Source organism: Mauremys mutica, chromosome 24, assembly GCF_020497125.1.
Source record: "Mauremys mutica isolate MM-2020 ecotype Southern chromosome 24, ASM2049712v1, whole genome shotgun sequence".
Lineage (NCBI taxonomy): Eukaryota > Metazoa > Chordata > Testudines > Geoemydidae > Mauremys > Mauremys mutica.
Window position 1 is genome coordinate 11032023 of NC_059095.1, and position 21355 is coordinate 11053377.

The following is a 21355-nucleotide window of genomic DNA, read 5'->3' on the forward strand; positions in this document are numbered from 1 at the left end:
CACAACCCCGTGTATGAAAAAGGCAATACTGACTTTTCAAGTCCACAAAGTTCTGGGATCAGAGGGTGTAGCACAAAAAGCAATATCCCGTCCCCACCCAAGCTAACACTGCCCTGGAGAACAATACATGGCATTAGATACTGCAACGGGCTACTGGGAAAGCCAGCAGCCTTCTTCTGAAAGATGAGTGAATTTGGGAACATGCAATCAGTGGAGAAAAACGCCATGTTAATAAACGGAGGTGGAGAATTCTGATATTTTCCACTACAGACATCTAACCGTGCTTAACAAACGAGAAATGATGTCCAGCTTTATTTTGTGTATGGTGGCTTTAAGGGAAAATGAAAGTCCCAAGTTCTTACTCCATTTTTACTCTGCCTTTAGTCAGGCAGAGTTCCCATAGACTTCATCGGGAGGTTTGCCTGAATAAGTGCAAAGCATGTTCCTCTCCGGGAGCTGGGCCACCCGCAGAAGAAAAACGTATGACTAGTGCTGGCTAATGGAGTTACTTGCTCACCTCAAGAGATGGAACGGGCTGTACTATAGAAATGAAGGTAGTGGGTTCAAACCTTCTTGGTACCTTATAGGATGGGGGAGGTTCATTACAGAAGAAATAAGTAAGAAAAAGGGCAAGGAGTTGGGAGTTTGACTATTTATCAGTAGGAACCACTGTTCCTCTGGCAAGAAGGTTTTCTCCTTGTACGATTTGGCATTGGCAACAGTGGGAGCAGGAGCAGGAACTAATAAATAATCCACAGTAGGTGACAGTTTAATCTCTCCAGCAGTATAATCAACCTATGGGCTGTTACACAGCATGGAAGGAGATGGTATCCCTCCACCCAAATGATTGCACAAATATATTCCCTCTTTTTTTTTTTACTCAGAGGCATCAGCTGCTTCCAAAACAAACTCTGGGGAGGAGAAGATGCTAGAGGGGGGAATAACGACCGCTGCCCCCATCACCGCCTAGTAACTTTGCTGTGACTAAAAAGATCCGCTGAGAGAGAACCCTGATTTCTGTTCAACTCAGAGAGTGAATCCTAAAAAACATCAAAATCAGGAGGTAAAAGCTCCTGAAAAAATGGGGTCAAGGATGATTCGACCTCGAGGAACAGAGCAGCCGCACGCCGCTTTTTCCTAACCCTGTTACGCTTGGCAGGTACCGCGCTTTGCAGCCTATGTTGACTGGAGAACGAGAACATTAACCGGCCTTACAAGGAGGTGCAAGGCGCGGTGTGGGAGTCAGCACCAAAGGAGGCCCGGGATGCCTTGGTAACACTGCATTCCCAGCTGGGATGTCAGTAGCAGGGATGGACCTGGGACCTGTGGTTCTAAAAAGCACAAGCCGCTACTGCCCGAGCAAGAAGACCAAAGTTAGGAAGCTAACACTGCAGTAGGCTCAATAACCTCTGTCTATGCCCAGCCCCCACTAAAATGGGACAGAGCACTACACTGAGTGGGTTACACCTCTGGGAGAAGAAGGGTTAACATGGCAGCGCTGGATGAGGTTAGGGAGACGAAAAGGTCACCGGACCTGATCCGAGACGGGGAATTTCACTTTAAAAGGGGACTCTATACAAATAAATAAAGACGACAGCCATGGCCCGAACGCACGACTGCTTATACCAAGTTACAGCAGTGCCTGGCGCCCCAAAGCACGGACACTATATACACACAGCACCTCTAAAATGCAGCTGCCTCGGGGAGGGCAGCGCACAGCAGCAGCTGGAGAGTGGTATTTGGCCACAGGTAGAGAGGCAAACCCCTTCTCTTAGCGAAAGTGCCCAGGATCGTACAGGAAAGACGGGGGCTTCCCTGAAAGACTCACATGTGTGGCATTCGGAGGGGTGACGGGAACAGCTGACCCTGCATTCAAACCATTGATCACAGGGAGTCTAACCCCTGTGCAGACCCCACTCGCATCCCTTCTGGTTAGATTTGGACAGTGACCCTGCTAGATTCTTCATAAGGGGATACGATGTTGAATTTCTACTTCCCTGTTTTCCACCGAGTGGCCCAGCCATTACAGGCCTGGCTCTGTCCCCCTGCTCCTTGGATAGTCATTAAGCCCAGGGCACATGAAGAGTAAGATGCTACTTTTGTCTTCTTTTCCCTCCACGCTTCAGTCCAATTCAACTCCCGACTCTACTTCTCTTCCCATCCCCTGCCTGTTTTTGGTTAGCCACCTATCCCACCACGTCTGTATTGCCCCTTTTTCATTCCATCCTTCTGGCGTTTATTTAATTTAAAACAAACAAATACATATGAAACAAGAGGAGAACAAGGGCTGGTCCTGGGATGAGTGCTGGCAGCTGGGCTCCTTTGCTTTGTTGCATGGGCGTGTGTGTGCCCCATGGTGATTCATGCACTAAGGGAAGGTGTTGGTACGGTACTGGAGCGTCTCCTCGAGGGAGTGGAGGTTTCACATTCATTTCACCGGTATGGCAAAGTCAGTTCACTTGTCCTTCAAGGTGCATTACATTCAAGAGCTATTGCAAACCACAGCGAGGAGACGTGGCAGATCACCTCGCCCCGTAGGGTCTCTCGGGTTTGGTTATTTGAGTTAAATGAACCTCCCCTGGCCCACAATGTTTCTGTTCCTCTCCAGACTTTGGGAAATGAAACAGGGTCTGGCCGCTCCAAGCCTTAGCTCTCTCGTGGGTCGCTGTACTGGAGCTCCGAGTTGAATACTTCCTTGTACAGGGGCGGAAAGTTCATAGCGGTCTCTGGATGCAGGAGCCGGAAAAACTCCAACTTGTCCAAGTGCAGGTTGCAGATGGTTTTCATCAAGGGCAGCTTGGAAATCATCTGCAGGGGAAGGAAGTGAGATTTGGGCTTGCGATCAGCATTGCTGTGCACCGGTCATGCCCAAGCTTTGCGGTCGCTGGATGGGGCTTAGCGAGACGCGGCGTGGTGTCATGACAGCGAGGCGGCTACAGCAGCGTGAACCCCTGAAGAGGGTGTGCTGCGCCTGGGTGACTGCCTCTGGGAACGGACCAGGGCTGAGAGGCACCAGGTCAAGCCCCGTTTTGAACCGGTGCAATGCATCTATCCTAGGGGCTTGCATTTCCTAGGGGGAAATGATTTGGCTCCCCCTGGGGCCTGGGGAATAAAGGGAGCAGCTGGGTTGGTTTTCAACTGCCCTGAAAATCTACGGCTGAGGTTTCCTCCTGCCCGCCCGACGGTACCGTAACCACTCGATCCTGAGACTCACAAACGAGCCCTTGCGCTCCAGACGGCTGATACGTAAACCTCACCCACACCTGGAACTCGAACCCTAACCCCTCCGTTCTTAACGCACAGGCCTCTTGCACTTGAGTGAGAGGAGCGCTTCCTTGGCCGGTCCCTGCAGCAGGTTCCACTATAATTAAGTCACAAAGCTCCCCCCAGGCGGTGAGAGAACTCTGCGGTGATGCTCTGCCCCCTCCCAGCCCAGGGCTGTATGTCAGGCCAGAATCAAGCCTTGATGAAGCGCCGTTAGAAAGGATGTAGCCTATTCACTCAGTGCTAGAGGCCTTGTGCTATGCAGGGTTAGAAGATTCTAATGGCCTTAACATTTAGGAAGTGAGACCTATTCCCGTAGGACCTAGCGAATCCAGCCAACGCAGGAGTATCTCTACGGTCTATCCGCCAAGGTCTTTGTCTAGTTTAGTTGTAAATGTCCCCAGGATTAAGGCTACCCTCCCCCGCTGAGAGCCAATCCCAACTGTCCTCGGTAGCAAGACCATTTTCCCTTGATGTTCAGCCCTTGTTTTTTCCTTAGTGCAATTCCACCCCCGTTCCGCCTGGCTGCTCCCAGTCAGCTCCGTTACCTTCGAGAGCTTATCCTCGCTGGAGTGTTTCTTCTGGATCTCGTGCTGCAGGGCTATGTAGATCTTGTCCTGGAGCTTCTGCACCTTCTTGGATTCCGTGAGCCAAGGGCGATCTGCGAATCGAGAGCCAAAGCTCACGTCAGCCCTGGGAAATGGCTCGGAGTCCTGCATAGCATGGCAACGCTGCGGGGAGGGGGTATTTCCTTAACTGATTTTCCTGCCCTTCATATGCAGGGAGCTACAGGTCACTGCTTTGCTTTGTAATCATTGCCCACCCCCACAGTGACACCTCTCGCTTGCCCTCGCACATGTCTTGGCTGGAGAGGGCTCCAAATTCCAAAACCAGATCTGGTGGGAAGTAGAGAAAAGGGGGCAGAAGGGGGCTCAGTACAGCACTTAAGGTTACAAGGGTTTTCCACTGGGCCATTGGTCTGACATGCAGCCTCTGTTGGTGGCCAATGCCTGATGCTTGTGAACAGCTCGGCCTCCACTAGCGCCCAACTGTGTACAGGGGCAGTGCTTTCCTGACCCCAGCAGCCATCAGTTTTACACCCTGAAGCATGAGAGTGGATTACTACATGAGTGTGGATTACTACTACAAGGCTTTGAGGCTTGAAGGAGGAGAGCAAAGTTGGAGAACATCAGGCAGCTCTCCCTGGATCTTGGAGTGGGATTTCTGTTTAGTACAAGCCTCTTCAACCAAAGCGCTCAGTCCCCCCAGCAAAGAGCTGAAGGATGCGCGACATGCAAGCAACTTCCCAAGCAACTGCTGTGCTCCTTGAGGGCTACCTCTGCTGCTAACCCTAAAAGCAGCAGAAACTCGGGCTTCGGTCCTGCTCTCACTGGGGAGTTTTGCCATAGACTCCATCAGCAGCCAGGTCAGATCCATGCACTTCGTTTGCTCCACCTGACAATGATCTTAGCGGGTCTTCAATTTCTCTGATAGGGCTTAGGGTTAACTCTCCCCAGAATCACAGCCAAAACACTCTCTCCTGGAGCTTGCGGCTCTGCGAGCTCCTTGAATGCAGAACAGACATTGCCATTCGCCTGTCCCCCTCTGCACCTACCTGGAGAGAGCAGGACGGCTGCAGTGAACAGTGCAATCTCCTCGTCCGAGAGCTGTAGCCGGCACAGGTTCCTCCCGAGCTCGAAGACGGCGTTGATAAGGTCGTCGCAGCCTAAAGAGAAGACATGGGAACGAGAAGCACATCACGTCCCAGTGCCACAGACCCCTTTGCTGCAAGAAATTTGACTTTGTCCCCACAGGGCAACTCCTGCTCACAACAACAGCCAAGTCTCTGGGCTCCTCTCCTGGAGGAGGAGAGGGAAGGGAGTCACTTAGAAGGCTCCCGGAGACTAAGCAGGCAAATGGGGAGGAACCCAGCAGGTCTCCAATAAAAGAATCCCTGCATCACAAGCCAAAGGCACTGGGGTGAATGCCACCTCCACATGGCCCTGCACCACTGCCAATGCCCATTAAAATCAACGGGTGCAGGGTCGGGACCTACATTTTGTTAGCACACGTCCACTCGGCCCAGACTGAGACCCATCAGCTTGCGGCACAAAGAACAACCAGCCATTAGCTGGATACACCCTTGGGAGGCACCCAATCTAGGCTGGGGTCAGAGCCCAGTAGCCACTGGCCCATTTGCTAGCCAGCCTCTGAGAATATAAACCATGGGATTCTGCAAGAAGAAGTGCTAGACAGTTGGGGAGACAGGAGGACAAGACTCAGTGACTTTCATTATGTTCCTAAATCCCTTAGGTGCTTCCGATGCTTTCCCCCTTACTCCTTGCCATGAAGTTCATGCAGTGACTGGACCCTTCCTGTTGGAGTCACTGCTATGTTTTCACCATAAGAAGCTTTAAAGAAGAGTCATAAACTCATTCCCATCACCCCGCGAGGACAAAAGCGAACAAACCAGCTCTTACCAAGCGACTTGAACATCTGCAGGCCGCCGTATTTCCCCTCGAAGAGCACCGTGTTATTTAAAGGGTTGAATGCCCGAATCATTCGGATCAGAAGCACTTCCAGGCAACCTAATGCAGGCAGAAAGACAACAGACAACGAGGAGGAGGAGGGAAAGGAGGAGGGTAAGGGAGCATTTCCGTCATCCAAGGACAAAAAAAAAAAAAAAATCCAGACCAACAACCCCGCCACCCCCCAATTCAAGTGTAAATTCCAAATTATTTTTTTAAAGTGTTTAAAAAAAATCCCAAATTATTTTTTTTTAAAGAGCAATTTGTGACCATGATATTTCAACAAAGGGAAATATGACCCAGTCAGTTAGCAACGGAAAGCAGAGATCAAATGATCAATGTAACGGTGGATTACAAAGAAAGGAGCAGGTAAAAAGAAAATAAAAAAATGGAAGGAAGAAATGAAGAGGTTGGTTAGATTCCATGTGCTAAGACATAGAAACTAGGCAGCAATTGGTTTTAAGTGTAGCAACCTGCATGGAACTTGGAGGGAGGAGCATGGGTTGCAGGAGGGAAGACATTGGTGAGGAACCAATGCAGGTTGCTATATAAACAGATGTAGCCAGGAGGTGCCCAGCTATCTGCATTGTCTCTCACAACCATGCACAGCGCCAGGGTGGATGTGGGGGTATTACGGCAGTGGTATGGCTGTGCTCTAGGAAGCTGGGTTACTGGGAGATGACTAAGCATTGCCCGACTCGCAGTTAGCCTGCACTGAAGACATGGCCTGATTCTCCATCATCACCCTACCCCTTGTGTGGTGGTTTACATCAGGGCAAAATGGACGGATGCTTTTCCTTGGTGTAAATGGCAGTGAAATGGAGAATCAGACCCGGGGGAGCGTAACACCAAATTTTGACTCCCCAGTTCCGCAGTCTGATCTGCTAGCATGGACCTGACTGTAGGATTGGGGCCTTCCTGTGTGAAAATCTAACAGGAAGGGAGTGTCGGGGACTGCACACGTGGTGAGAGCTCTCAATGGTAAACAATCATCTGTACGCAATCAGAAAGCACACGGGATTGGCTGCAGGCCCCAGGGTCGGAGGCTCCTCCTTCACCTTTCCTTCTCAGTAGCAAAAGTGCACAGATGTTCCTGTACTTCTGCTGTGGTTTATAAATGGCAGTGAAAGCAGGGTTTTGCATGTTAAGCCAGTCCTGATGTGTTGGGATTGCACCAGCGCTCGACGCAGACAAAAAAACTAACTTGGGACTTCGGAGTGCAACACAAAAGCGAAGTGGGTTAATCTGTTTCCCCCCTGGGAGCTAAATATAGCACAGAAAGCCAATGAGCACCATCCGTTCTCTTAAATGCACCGAGGGGTTGTTAGAAACCTCGGGGATTTGTTTCTCTGTTTGCTGATTCCTAAAAAGAACAACCTGGCACTTTCCCAGTGAGATTCACTGCCCTTAAAACAACAACAAAACAACAGACAGCTGGAGGGAAGCTAGGATCCAGGCACACGGAAGCGCTCCCACCCATTCAAGTCGGCTGCTAAGAGTCCATCAAGAGACCTGTTACATTGGCTGAGTGAACACCTGTAGCTTCATCATTCGGACCCGATCCCATTCAAGTCAATGGCAAAACTCCCTTCAGCTTCAGTGGGTGCAGGACTGTTTCCTTTAGGGGCGTGACCTTGCTGATACAATGCAGACCAAGGCCACCCTTGTGAGCTGGGAACCTGAAGGCTTGGAGATTATTGCTGCTTTGACCGCTGCCTCTTTGAGGCAGGACGGCAGCTTACACAGGGGGACCTGATCTGTGAGTGGGGCTCCCAGGCCCTCCTGCAATCCAGATCAGAAATAATAATAATAGAAGTGGATTCTACGCTTGGCTCTGGCTGCTGGACTATTTCTAGAGGGGAGAAGGTCAGAGCCGTCGCGTTAGCGTTCAGAGAGGAGCAGTAGTTGCAGTAATGGGAAATCTGACCCTCCACCGTGGGGTTAGTGGCTGAGCCAGTCAGGAAAGGTGACTTAATTCCCAGGGAAACGTAGAACAGAACAAAGAGCGCGTCATTTTCATGGATATTTTTCTTCAAAAGTTTTCTGGGTTTTCAATTAAAAATTTCAGCAACGTCCGACAATTCCCAGGGAAATTTCCACTTGGACAAAAAAGCCATTTTTGGTTGGAAACACCCCCTCCCTCATTGCGAATGAAAAATTCCAACCCGCTTTAGTTAGTGCCTGAGAGCTGGAAAATGAAACTGACTGGAAACCCAGGGCCTGATTCTTTAGTAGTTCTGGACAGTTATTTGCACCAGTGCTACCAGCTCACAGCGGGATCATTTTATACCCGCTTTGCGCTGGCAAGAGAGAATCCGCACTATTCAGGCCTAAAAGTGGATAAAACAGCCAGCATTGTCACTATGACATTCATACAGTGCTGCAGATGTGTAGGGCACTGCTCAGACATTCACTAAGTTACCCTCACATCACCCCTGGGAGGTAGGTATGGGAAACTGAGGCACGGAGAGGGGACGCGATTTGCCCCGCGAGTCATTGGCTGAATCAGCATCAGAACTCCAGTCCTTTCTGACTCTATGAGGGCAAGGATACCTAAGAGACGGATGCTGTGAGAACTAGCTAGATTCACAAGGGTTTTCAGGAGGGCTGAGCATCTGCAGCCCCCATTGACACAGCTGGAGTTGGAGCACTGCTGAAGATCAGGCCCCTAGGAAGCAGAGATGGAAGAGACTTCTCAGGTCTCATCCATGATTATTGGTGCAGGATCATTTCCTTCTATTCCTTAGTGGTCGTTGGGTGGGAGGGGGATCCCCAGGGGTTAAGAGGTTGGATCTGAAATGCACTTGGATGCTTATGGGAGCTGGAAGCTGCAGAGAGACACACCTGGTACCCCTCAAGATCCCAACGCCCCTGTACTTGTGGGGAGTGGGGGCATTGAAAACCAGACCTGGATCCAAAATCTGTTGCTTTCTCTGAGCTTCCTAATGAGCCAAAGCGAAACTCTGGATCTGAACCCCTCCCAACCTGGTGGGGGCTGAACTCCAGACCTGGACATTAATAGTTGAGCCCATCTACACGCAGGGCCTTTAATAAAGGTCGGGCCCATGGGTGGGCCTGGCAATGGGGAAAGCTTGGTAAACAGGGGGATTGTGCTTTTCTCTGACTCGGCTAATCCCTGAGCATTCCCAGCCTGGCACCCTGGGGCGCGTTACCTCTGGAGGTTACGGACCATCAAGGCTGTGGCTCTACGTGATCCTGGTTCTCCGCCCCGGGCGCCTTCACGTTTCCTGTTCTCTCTCCCTGACCCAGCACCACCAGCTGCTGGGTGTGATCAGAAAGAGGCCAGGCAGGACGACTTGTCTCCAAGCTGGTTCTGGAGACGATAAGCTGCCCAGGCCACTGGGCTGACGGCAGAGAGGCTGGTGTGTGTGTGTGTGTGTGTGTGTGTGTGCGCTTCCATCTCTCCAGGAAGGGGTGGGTGCTGGGAGATGCCCCTGCCCCTCATCGCCTCCCAAGCAGGAGAGCCAGTGAGGAGGCTCTTGAGCCAGGGACCCCATGCCATGAGATGCCCCCTGGGCCTCCCACCATCACCAGTGGTGTCTGACGGGCTCCCCCATTGGCTCTGGGTTCCAGCTCCTGCCAGTTCTTGGGATCCTCCTCCCCACCCACTCCACCTGTCCACAGTGGGAAGTGGGACCTGCGTGTGTCATGAGGTGGGAGATTCGGGGGTGGGGGCAGCGGGGCTCAGTGTGTGCTAAGAAGGTGAGCCAGACCCACCTCAGTCTGGAAAAAGAGGGAGGAAGAAGAAGAAGGGATGCAGATGGCGGGGGAAGGAGGAGGGTGGGGGTGAGTCAGAGGGAGAAGTGTTGGTGGGGGAGAGAGGAGAGAAAAGCAAGGAGAGGGGAAGAGAGAGCAGAGAAGGGAAGGAACGAGGAAGTGGCCCTGTGGACGTCTCCCTGTTGAAATCCCAGGCTGAGCCTCCAGGAGGTTGGACTAGGTGACGGCCTGAGGTCTCTTCCAACCTTAATCTTTTATGAGGCGCAACGCCTGGGAATGGCCCCGGCGTAAATCAGAGCAGCCCCAAGGGGCTCTAATATACAGCAGCCTCTGGAGAGCAGCTTATGGGCTTCTCCATAGACCAGAGCAGCCCAGAATCTCCATAGTGCTCTGAACGGCGCTGAAGCCTTTCACATTGGCTCCGCCCCCTCCCACCCTAGCCCCGCCCCCACCCAGCACCAAGGTTCCAATGGGGGCATGTAAGGGCCAGCTAGGGGGCTGTGCCTGGCTCCCCAGCCCCTGGGGCACTAGGCCAGCCCCATTGTGCTGCCTGGGGACCAGACCAGGGGCCAGACCATCAGCACCTAGAAGGCTGGGGGGGATTTTGCCGCCCCAGCAGGGCGTGGGGAGGAACCTGTCTGTGCGGTGGGGTCCGTCTCCCCGCTCTCTCACCTGCTTTGAGGAGGATGATCTGGTCGTTCTGGCAGAGCTCCATGAAGCCGTCGATGCGCTTGGCGAACTCCACCACGTACTGAATGGCGTTGGAGATCTGCAGGGAGCACTGCTGCCACATGGTCTCGCAGCTCTGTGAGCACAACAGGGGGGCGCATCAGGCGCGGCCAGCTCCCTTCCGCACATCACCCTCCCTTCCCCCCCACGCCACAGGGGACCAAGCACGGGGGCTCCTTTTTGTACTGTCCCATCCTGGGGGGTGCGCTGTATGGGGTTCTGCACCCCACGCCCCAGAATCCACACTCCCACCCGCAAATCTTCACGCATCTCCCTTCCCATGGTGTTCAACTCCCGCTGAAATCCAAGGCATCCCTGGGCCATCTGCTCCACCCAAGGACCGAATCAGAGTGGGGGTGGGGAGTAGTAGTGGTTCCCTCCCAGCGCCACTCACTAACTAAGCTCCACCCACTTGTCACCAAAATGAGACTCCACTTGCAGTGGATCTTCATAATATGATGGTTCTGCCTCTTTTTTGCTTTGATCAGCCATTTAAATTGGCCGTCATTAAACTTCAGACGAACGACCCCTTGAAATTGACAGGGGCTTCACAGAGCCCTTAAAGCAGGGCTTTCACGCTGCCTGCAGACTCAGGCAGACATGTCTGCAGCAGTGACACTTGGTTCTGGGATATTACGTCTATTTCGCAATATGACAGGTAAAGGTGTCTGGTTCCCCGCCCCCATGTTCGCCCACCCCCTGAAATATTAGCTTGGATTTTGGAGCTCAAGGAGATGGCTTCCAGAAAGAGCCCTGCCTTGCTGTGACCCAGCCTGGTTCACCCCTGTCTCCACTCCCCTGCCCCGCAGGTGATGGTCTGGAACACCAGGGTACGTGGCCTGGGGATTCTGCCGTACCCCACAAAGCTGTGCTCCCCCACTCGCAGATCCACGTCATGGGGTTCTGCTCCTAACCGCAGGGCGGCTGCTGCTCAGCCCCATGAGGCAGTGACAGCACCCCCATGACAGCCGATATCCCTTCCCCGACCCCACCCCACGGGCTGCACAGCCTCTCCAGCCGGAAAGCTGCCATCCCGCTCCCGGGGCGCCACGTACGATGCAGCTGGCACCCGGAGACAGCGGGGTGTCCCATGACGAGCTCCCATACGTGCGCCCTGACCCGGGAGAGGTTAGTGCTGGGGACTGGGTCTCTCGAGCAGCCTGTTGTGTGGGGCAGGGAGGCACAGGCCCCGGGGGCTGGTAGGAAGCAAGGGGAAGTTACCTTGTTCTGCAAGCTCCTGATCTCCTCCTGGGTGTACAGCATCCACGCCAGCCTCTTGAGCTCCTCCGTCGTGTACTGGCAGGTCTCCAGGTGGGACTTGACCACGTTCTGAGCAATCCGGTCTGCCCAAGCAAGCACAAAGCACAGCGGAGACTCAGGGCCCGGATCCTACGGGGGCAGCCAGGCTTCCTCAAAGACAGGGCAGCCCCAAGGACTAATGCAGCGCACAGGCAGCCCCAGTGCCCCTGGCGCGTTGCCAGCATAGCCTCTGTCAGCCCCTACGGATGTGTTGTGATGAGCTGTCGCGTGTCTGTGTGTGCCACTGCCTCCTCCTGGGCGGAGTCAGAACTGGTCCAGCTGTGTGTCTTAGGCCCTATAGTGCCAGTGGGGATTCTCTTTAGCTCAGGTACAAGGGGCCTTGTGCTTTCAGAGCAGGAGGGCCTGGGGTCTATCCTTGCTACAAAGTTCTTAGCTGCCTGGGGTTTGTTACAGGATGTGTGTGTTGTGAGTGAGCTGGAATTCAGGCAGTTGGCCGATCAGTGGGGTACGGGCTGGACTGTAGCTTAGCAGGGTGTGGGGCATGTTCTGGGTCTCAAGGACGTTAGGAGCTGAGTTTGGGGGGGACTATCTGCCTCCTGCCCTGCTCGGTTCTGGTGGGAGTGGGAGAGGACAGTTCCTGCCACAGCTGCCCTACTCCTCCAAGGGCTTTCTCCCACCTCCATCCTTGTAGCAGGGGCTGCATTAGCCTTGCACGGACACACTCCCACGCTTTAGGGGGGTGGGTGCCAGACTCACGGGGAGGGGACTGCAGGAGGCTCCAGGAGAGAGCAGGACCAGAGATTGGGAGTCCCCACTTTATCTTCTGCTATCAGCATGTAGCCGCCCCCCCCCCGGTTTAGGGGCAGTCCCACATGAGATGATAGCCTACTACTGCTCCCCTCTAGCAGAAATGCTCCTTTAGCTCAAGCATAGAGGCCTGTGCTTTCAATGCTGGAGGTCTGGGGGTCAGCCCCACCTACGGGTGGTTGCTCTGAGCCCTGCAAAATTCAGCTCATGCCTTCTCTTATGTCTGAGATGGGCGGGGGAGGGCAGGTACTGACCGATCTCGAGCATCGAAATGTCCGAGGCGAGCTGGCTGCCCTCCAGGGCGCTGTGGGCAAAGAGGCCGGGCTCCAGCATCAGCTCGTAGATGGACTCCTGTTTGATGAGCTTGGCATCGCTGACGTCCATGCTGGACTGGTCGGGCGAGGGCTGGGCCGAGGTCAGGAGGTCCAGGTTGTAGTAGGTGCTGCCTCCATCGGGGGTGAGAGGGAAGTCGAAGAGGAGCCCGTCCGACAGCGGGGAGATGTCGTCCAGGTCCGAGACCCCGCTGCTCACGCTGGTGGGGTAGACCCGTGCCAGGGCCTCGGAGTCGTCCTTGGAGGCCCCGTTCTGCTCCTGGTTCTGCTGGTGCTTCTGCACCTCCGCATACAGGCTGTCCCGCTGCTTCTTGGACATGCGGCCGAACTTCACCGCTGGGGAGAAGGAAGCAGAGCCGGTAGGCTTGGGCGCGTGGATGGGGCGCAGTGGCAAACGAAGGGTTAACAACAACTCCACTGCCCCCCCAGGCAGGGGCCAGAGGAGTAGGAGGGGGGCAGGGCAATGCCCTGGGGCTCCAGGGCTGGGGTGATTATTTTGGTACATTCCGATGATGGGATTTTCCCATTAGCAGCAGCGAGCAGAGGCCCCAGCTGGTGGTAGGTGCTGAGCACACAGCTAGGGAGACAGTCCCTGCTCCAAGGAGCTTACAGCTGAAACCGACGAGACCCACCCAAGGTCCCTGGCACAGCCAGGAATTCAAGAGTCCTGGCTCAGAGCCTATTCCCCACTGAGCAGCCCAGCCGGCAACTCCCCGATCCCCCAGGGGCCCAGCCGACCCCTCAGGCCTCGGGAGCAGACTCACCGTCACGCGACATGCCCAGTGCCAGACATTTCTGCAGGCGGCAGTGCTGGCACCGGTTCCGGTTGGTCCGGTCGATCAGGCAGTTCTTCTGGCGCGAGCAGGAGTAGCTGGCGTTATTCTGCTGGCTTCTCCGGAAGAAACCCTGCACGGGAAGGAGGACGGGTCACAAAGGGGTGTGTGTGGGGGGGATCCCCCACATGGTCTCCACCTGCCTGGGGAGTGACTGGAGGAGGGGTCTTCCGAGGGTGGGGATGGAAAAGGCCCAGCGGGGGCACCCGGCCCATCCCAACCTAAGCTTGTTCCTGGGGAGACGGTCTCTTGTGCTTTGTCCAGCCTTGGCCCACACACAGTGGGAACCGGGGACTGTTCCAGAGTGGGGAGGGAGCCGTGCCAGACCCAGGGGAGGGATGAATGGGTGGGTGGGGGGAACTGGGCCAGCGGTGGTGCTAGTAGGATGGTGACCAGAGCCAGGGAGGTGCCCTGCGATTTGTTCCCAGGCAGCTCAACCAGTGTATCCGGCTCCTGCCCGGCAATGCTCCTAGGTTGGGACCATCAATGGGAGCTGGCGTCTAGCTGGCGTCGTCGCCTTTGGAAACCCCTCCCCCGGCGCTGGGCGAGCAGACGGCTCCCGCCAAAGAGGTTTATAAACCATCCCCTGAATCCCCGGGCTGGGAATGCCCAATTCCTTACACCTGCCGAGTGCCAGGGCCGGACAGAGCCCATCGCTTACCTTACAGCCTTCACAGGTGATGACGCCGTAGTGAATCCCCGAAGACTTGTCTCCGCAGATCTTACACGGGATCACTTCGATTTGGGCTGCAGCCGGGAGGGGAACAAAACAGAGAAGCCCGGGTCAGTTCACTGCGGCGTCTCTCTCTCTAGGGGACAGAGCAGTTGGCCCTTGTGGGGAGACAGGGACCTTGCAGCGCTTTACAAACAGACATTAACGAAACCTTCTGGGAGGTGGGTAGCATCATCCCTGCCTTGAGGGAAACTGAGGCACAGAGCAGGGCTGTGACTTGCTCAAGGCCAGCCAGCAGGCCAGCAATGGAGCTGGAAACAGAGCCCAGGCCTGCTAATCCTGTACTCTAGTCAGTAGATCCCACCGTTTAAACCCTCCGAAATGATCCTCTTACGAGTGCCGCCCTCCTGCTCAGCACACCTGGGAAACAAGCAACACCAGCTACTCAGCTCGGCAAGCAGCCGCTCTCTTCCCAGCCTCACTCCAAGCACCGCAAGGCCCCGCCGAGGCCCTGTTCCAAGTGGCCGCGGGATCCCCTCCAGGTTTTCCTCTTCCTTATTCCTGATGGTGAGTGAGGAGGCGGAGGGACTCATTAACACTGGGCTTGATTCTGTACCTGTGCTCGTTGCACTTATAGTCACGAGTGGATCTGAGCACTCAGAAGGGACGGATCTCTGCCTGCGTGGATCCCACACACCTGCCCTGCCTGGGTCTCTTTGCAGGGACCGAATCCTGGAACCTCTCCATCTAAAAGCCCAAATTAAACATCCAGACCCGCTCCACCCACTAGTGGAGACCCGCTCCACCCTACGCTAGCCTGAGGTACACACCCAGGTGCAGTCTGTCTGCAGCGCTTAAATAGCCACTTTTCTCCATCTTTTTTAGGGCAGGCTAGCAGCCTTGCAAGTATTTGAAGACCTCTTAATCTCCTCTTTTCCAAACTAAACAGACCCAGTTCCTTCAGCCTTTGCTCATAGGGCTTGTGTTCCATCCCTTTGATCATCTTGGTCAGCCACCTCTGGATCCTCTCCAGTTTCTCTACATCTTTTCTACACATTGATGACCAAAACTGGACACACTTCTCCAGCTGAGGCCTAACCAGCGCCGAGGAGGGCGGTACTATCACCACCCGTGGCCATGCGCGGCCTCTGTTAACACAACCTAAAATTGCATTTGCTTTTTTTGCAACAGCATCGCATGGCTGGCTCCGGCTGAGGTGCTGATCCACCATAACTCCCAGAGCCTTGCACAGCCATTGCCACCCACAGCATGGAAGTCCTGAGCGGCCCCAGGGGTACAGATGTACAAGTATTACAGACTATTGGGGCGGTGTTCTCGGTAGCGGGGATCGAAGGGGATCCAGAACCTGGGTTACCTGCCTCGGTAGGATATAATCCAGGAGCAGAGGATGAATCAGTACAGTGAATAGGGCTGCAATTCCCAGCATGCTCAGGAGATGGCAGTGACGGGCTGTTCCCAGCATGTCCCGGACACGGGGTAACGTGCCAGGTGTGCCAGCAAGCCCTGGTGGTGCTTCAAACCCTAGGCCTCCTCCTCCTGGGTGGGCTCCCATTGTCTGCACACGCAGCTAGCAGGGAAGGGTCGGGCAGGGGCGAAACGGGGCAGGTCCCAGAGGCCATGGGTGTAGTTAGTTGCAGGCAGCGGATATCATCAGTCAAAGGCAACAGAGAATGCAGAAGGGTGCTGCAGTTTCATGGCTCAAAAGGCCTCCTGGAGGGGGAATCCCTATGTCCCCTGTAAGTGTCCCCAGCGTTGCAAGAGGGAGGCTGGAGCTAAGAGAGCTTGGCTTGTTTAGCCTAAGTAAAAGGAGAGCCAGGGGAGCTCGGATCGCTCTCTGTAAACACATCAGAGGGATAAATACCAGGCAGGAAGAGGATTATTTAAATTAAGCACCAATGTGGACACAAGAATAAATGGAGATAAACTGGCCAGCAACAAGTTTAGGCTCGAAATTAGGTGAAGGTTTCTAACCATCAGAGGATGGAAGTCCAGCCCCCCAGAGGGGCACTGGGGGCAAAAAACCTACCTGGCTTCAAGCCTGAGCGTGACAAGTTTACGGAGGGGATGGGATGAAGGGACGGCCCACAATGGCGTGTGGCCCATCGGCGACGGCCAGTAGCAAAAATCCCCACCGGCTGGAGATGGGACGGGGCTCTGAGTTACTGCAGAGAATTCTCTCCCAGGCATCTGCCTGGCGGGTCTTGCCCACATGCTCAGGGTCTAGCTGATCGCCATGTGTGGGGGTGGGAAGGAATTTCCCCCCCCAGGTCTGACTGGCAGAGACCCTGGGGGGGGGTTTCGCCTTCCTCTGCACCATGGGGCCGGGCCACTTGCAGGTTTAAACTAGTGTCAGTGGTGGATTCTCTGTAACTCGACGTCTTTTAACCACGATTTGAGGACGTCAGTAACTCAGCCAGAGGTTGGGGGTCTCTTACGGATGAGATCAGACTAGACGACCATGATAGTCCCTTAAAGTCTATCAGTCTGCAGGGGAGCCAGGGCTGAGGCTGCTGGACCCAGGTCCTCTCTGGCTCTCCAGCTGGCAGCCTAGGATCACTACACAGGGCAGCCCACAGGCCCAGCCTGGATCCGGCAGCCGCGGACGGGGATTGCTGACTGCACTGTAGTTCTGGGGGGTGCTGCCAGCAAGCCCGGTCCCCACAGGACGTCAAACTACCCCTGCAAGCCCGTTGTGTCCTGGGGCGCCCCCTGGTGTTTGTGTGCGTGACGCCTTTCACGCCAGCTCGGCCGGTTGGCTCGTCTCGTGGATAGAGCACTGGGACTCGTCACCTGGGTTCTAGCCCCAGCTCTGCTGCTGGGTGACCCTGGGCAAGCCACCTCCCTTCCCCCGCCTCAGTTTCCTCATCTGCAAAATGAATGATACAGTGCCTGCGCCAGTGAGGCCCAGCTGTGTCTAGGACAGGGCCGGGCTTGTTCCCAGGATACTGCGTGGGAGGGGGCTGGGAGTCTGTGGCTAGAATGACTGGGCCAGATTCTGACCTCACACTGGTGTTAAATCCCAAGTATAGTCAGTGGAGTCCCACCAGTGTGAGACTCAGCGTGTCTGTGGGCTCGGCCTGTCTACAGCAGGTCTGTGTCCTGGGCCGCACATAGGGTGGGAGCATGTGTGGGGGTGGGAGGGAATGGAGGGTCCTACCTGCACAGCTCCTCTGCACTCTTTCCCCCGCCCCCAAAACTGCTAGTGTGGGGGGCACCCCGGGTAGGCACATCAGGGGGTTTGGAAGCACTCCTTTCACACAGCTCTGTCTTTGCAAACATCCATGCACTGGGGCGGATGGAGAGGGGGCAGGAACAGGCCTCCAGATGGGCTTATCAGAACCTGATTAACAGCTGCATAATAACCAGGCTTTTCATTACAGCCAAGGCATTGCCGCAGGGAACAGCTGTGTGTAGAGAGGACGGCTGCCTTCAAGTGTCCTGGGCCTTGGAATAAACCTCTCAGCAAATGCTCAGCTTTGCTCCATCCTTCCCTTCCGCACAAAGTAAGATCCTCTGTTCCTGTGCTAGCGGGATTTCTGAATGCTTTCCAAGCCACTAGAAAAAGCGATCTCTTCACCCAGCACTGCAATGCAGCCACCTCTGTGGTAGAACACGGCAGCTGTTTAACAAGGCACAGCACTGGTTTAGCCCAGGAAGTAAAGAAAAACACTGAATCCACCTAAAGGAATTTCTGGAGGGAAACTGAATGGAATGAGCCAAGCTGGCATCTGGCCACAACAGCAGGGTTGTCTCTAGTAGAAAGAGCCCCGGGATCCTGAGAGATTATAGTGGTTAAACTGGGTTTTACATCTCACTTGTGCAAATGCCTGGCAGAGAAAGGAGCCATTCCAGAGGGAGTGCAAAGAGAAATCCAGTCCAGAGCTTGTGCCACCTGGGACAGTCGTAAGCAAGTGAGCTCCAGCCCAGTTTAGAAGGTGGATTCCCCTGCCCACCTGCAATGACCTTGGGTGGAAACACCCTGGAGTGGCTCTCTCTTCTCCCCTGGGGCCTGATCCAGTGGAAAGTCTCTCACGGACATCACTGGCCTTTGGAACCAGCCCCTCGAATGGCTCCCTGCCGCTAAAGCCCCATGCTGAGTCCGGGGCTAGAGGGTGCCTCCTGGCAGCCGGAGGATGGCCCTCTTCCCTGCGGCTGTTGCAGCAGGCTGGGTTTCCAACCGCGGAAACAACTTGCCAGTTGGATTCTCCATCCCTGCAAATCTGGCAGCGTTTCTAGAAGAGCCGCTGTAGTTCACACAGGACGGAACCCAGCGAAGCCACATTGGTCCCTTCTGGCTTGGAAACGATGAGCCTAAGGGGTCTGCTTGCAGCCCCTTCCCTGTAGCAGGCAGCCCCCTGGGATCGACACGGAAAACAGCCTTGGCAGCAGCCCCCCCGGCAGCACTGCCCTGCATCCGCTCTCCCAGCCTGGGAGCCATTCTCTGCTCGGCTTGTGCTGAGCTGCTAACAGGGTTCAGCCCCTCCATCTTCCAGGCTGCCCCAGATCCAGGGGGTGATCTCCAGCCCCCTCAGCCAGGCAGCCCTTGGCCTTCTGGGTAGGCATTACATGGGCCCTGCCGCCTGGGAAATAGTACATACCATTCAGATCAGGCCTTGCCCATTACATCACTACTGACTCAACGCCCTGTTGTGGCACTAGGGGGCGCTCGGCTGCCATCTTTTACATGAGACTTTTAACCCAAGGTCCTGGTCATTCACGGTCATTAAGATCCCAGGATGCTTTCGGCTCCACCACGGTCTTGCTTAAATCCCCAGCTCAGATAAGTCCATTCTGCCTCCCTACATTCCCCTCTGCATTTCCAATGGATTTTTCTTTATTAGCGATTGCGTGGTGTTGCTCCGAGCTGGTAAACAGCTGCTGTTTTCCAGCCCAGAGGTGGCTGCATTTCAGTGGCGGGTTCAGTGCTGTGTATAGTTATCCCGGGTGTTTTGGGGTCCGTTGAGATGAACAACATTAGGGAAATCATCACCTTTATTGTTGTTGTTATTCTCTGGCTCCAGAGGCTGGTTTTGTATAGTTCTTTGTTCTCCCCCATCTAACCCATGTTTTCATAGCACCTTTCATCTTAGAGGACCTCAAAGTGCTTCAGAAACTAGAAGCCTGGTTTTTGGAAGTGCTGAGCACCCACCAGTCCACTTGAAGTCAGTGGGAACTACGGGGGCTTAGCACCCCCCCAAAATCAGACACTATATCCAGGGATTCCTCCATCCACCACTGACATACAGCCACCTCTGGGGTGAAATGAAGCAGCCATCTTCTTGTGAGGAGGACAAGGTCTTATGTCCACAAGCCAGATCCCCTAGTGGCAGAGTGCCCCCTAACTCCACCTTTGACCAGGGCTCAGCTCTCACACGGGGTGAAGCGCGCCCCCTAGTGAGCGTGCCATCTACATGCTCCTTGGAGGTCTCACCTAAGGACCGACCCCACCAAAGCCAGCTGAACCTCACAAGATCACATCTCCAGGTAGTACCATCCCTGGCCTGTGCTGTTTTCACCCAGCTGTGGTTAGCTGTTCGGCTGTGCGTGTGTGTTCTTTGTGTGTGCTGCACAGACAGCCGGCACAGCAGACCTCGAGCGAACTGCCCAATGACCACAAGATCCGTTAAGGTACGAAGGCGCCAGGCCAGGTTTCCTGCCGACAAAACACAGTAATATCACCTGGCAGACTCTACGAGGATATTAAGACGTGTCTGCCTGTGACAAAGGACACAGCTCAGTGAATGTGGGGACTTTTCATTCTCCTCTCGGCTGGAGAGGAGATTCTCTCTGAGATATCTCTGTATACATTCCAGTGTCCCCCACCAACTGCCCGGGACTCTGAGAAATGTAACTAGCATCCAGTCCAGCGTCCTCATGGGTGGCTCTGGAATTCCTGCATGACCACCTGAGAGAAGGTGACCCAGCTACGCAGCTCTCCGGGGTCACTGGCGGGCAATGGGGCACCCTCTATCATTCAGCCCTGCTGGGAAAGAGATGGACAGTAACCGGTGCCCGGCCGCTGCTGCCGAATGCCGGGGACGTCCCCAAGAAAAGCTGCCATGCGCCTAGATTCTCATCTGCTCCGGTGACCCACCTGGGACACAAGGTGCCCAGGAGATGCTCAAGGGGTGCCAGGGGCGAGGAGCCACCTCCCTGCTGACCCTGCAGCTGTCAGAGCCCAGCCGCTTGGAGAAAGACGGGGCCCAAACACAGAGACACTAGGGGATCCCACAGTCAAATACCTCACTCTGGCTGAGTGAGTGGGGAGCGGGCGATGGGGGGCTCAGAGGATGGAAGTGAGTCCAAGTAGGAAGAATGGGGGAGACAGAAGTGGGAGAGCACAGCAGGTGAGGAAGCAGAATGGGGGCAGGGCAGGTGACGGCATACCAAGGTGATGGGCGTGCTATAAACACAAGGCATTGGGTGGGTGGAAGGGTGTGTACAGAGAGCGAGAGAGAAGAGCTGTGCACCATGCAACAATCCTGCAATCGTGGGTTGTTGCCGCTCTGTTTTCTAGATTAATCCAGCCCAACATCAGCAAACCAATCAATCAGAATTCACCCAGCACGGGACTTCAGGGCATCTTGCCAACTGTCATCAACGAAGCCGCACAACTGCAACATTCGACAGAGGGGAAACTGAGGCACATGTTCACTTGCAGCCAGGGCCTCAAGTAGAAATAGGTCCCAGGAGTCTGACCTCCCTCTCGCCTGCCTCCCCACCAAGTGAGCACGTGTGTGCGGAGCTCTGGTTATGTAAAGCCCCAGCAGCTGGGGGCCCTGGCACAAAAGCCCAGCAGTAAGGCTCTTGGTGCAGTTCGTCATGCAGCGATATCAGTGAGTGGAGACTCTCCCTCACAATAGCAGTACGGAGAGAATGATCTTTTTCCCTCAGAAAGATCGAGTGACTTACCCAAGGCGCCCGGCTTTGAACCCAGATCTCCTGAGTCACTAGCCCAGGCCCTGCTCACAAGAGCATCCTTCCTCCCTACAGCACAGCGTTAAGCTTGTTACTTGTCCCTTTCTCAAGAGTGGCTGAGAAGAAGCTTTGGAGACTTCCCCTCGTAAAAAGAGCACAGCTGGACTACACGGGTATGGTGCAGCGGAGGGGTGCCTGGGGTGTCTGTACAGCCCCTGCCATCTCCTGGCTTAATATACTAACCGCTGGCTC

General features: G+C 54.9%; 1 protein-coding gene across 2 annotated transcripts in view; it reads right to left on the reverse strand.

The window, feature by feature from the left end:
• Positions 1-1533: 1533 nt before the first annotated feature.
• The window catches only part of LOC123356125 (nuclear receptor ROR-beta-like), a 37076-nt gene continuing 17254 nt past the window's right edge, over positions 1534-21355 (reverse strand). For both annotated transcript variants that reach the window (XM_044999109.1, XM_044999110.1), the window contains exons 2-10: positions 14153-14238; positions 13423-13564; positions 12581-12994; positions 11481-11602; positions 10203-10335; positions 5745-5852; positions 4880-4990; positions 3813-3925; positions 1534-2808 (exon numbers count right to left, since the gene is read on the reverse strand). In XM_044999109.1, coding sequence (XP_044855044.1) covers positions 2647-2808; positions 3813-3925; positions 4880-4990; positions 5745-5852; positions 10203-10335; positions 11481-11602; positions 12581-12994; positions 13423-13564; positions 14153-14238 — 1391 coding nt within the window. In that variant the 3' untranslated portion in view covers positions 1534-2646. The remainder of the gene's footprint in view (positions 2809-3812; positions 3926-4879; positions 4991-5744; positions 5853-10202; positions 10336-11480; positions 11603-12580; positions 12995-13422; positions 13565-14152; positions 14239-21355) is intronic.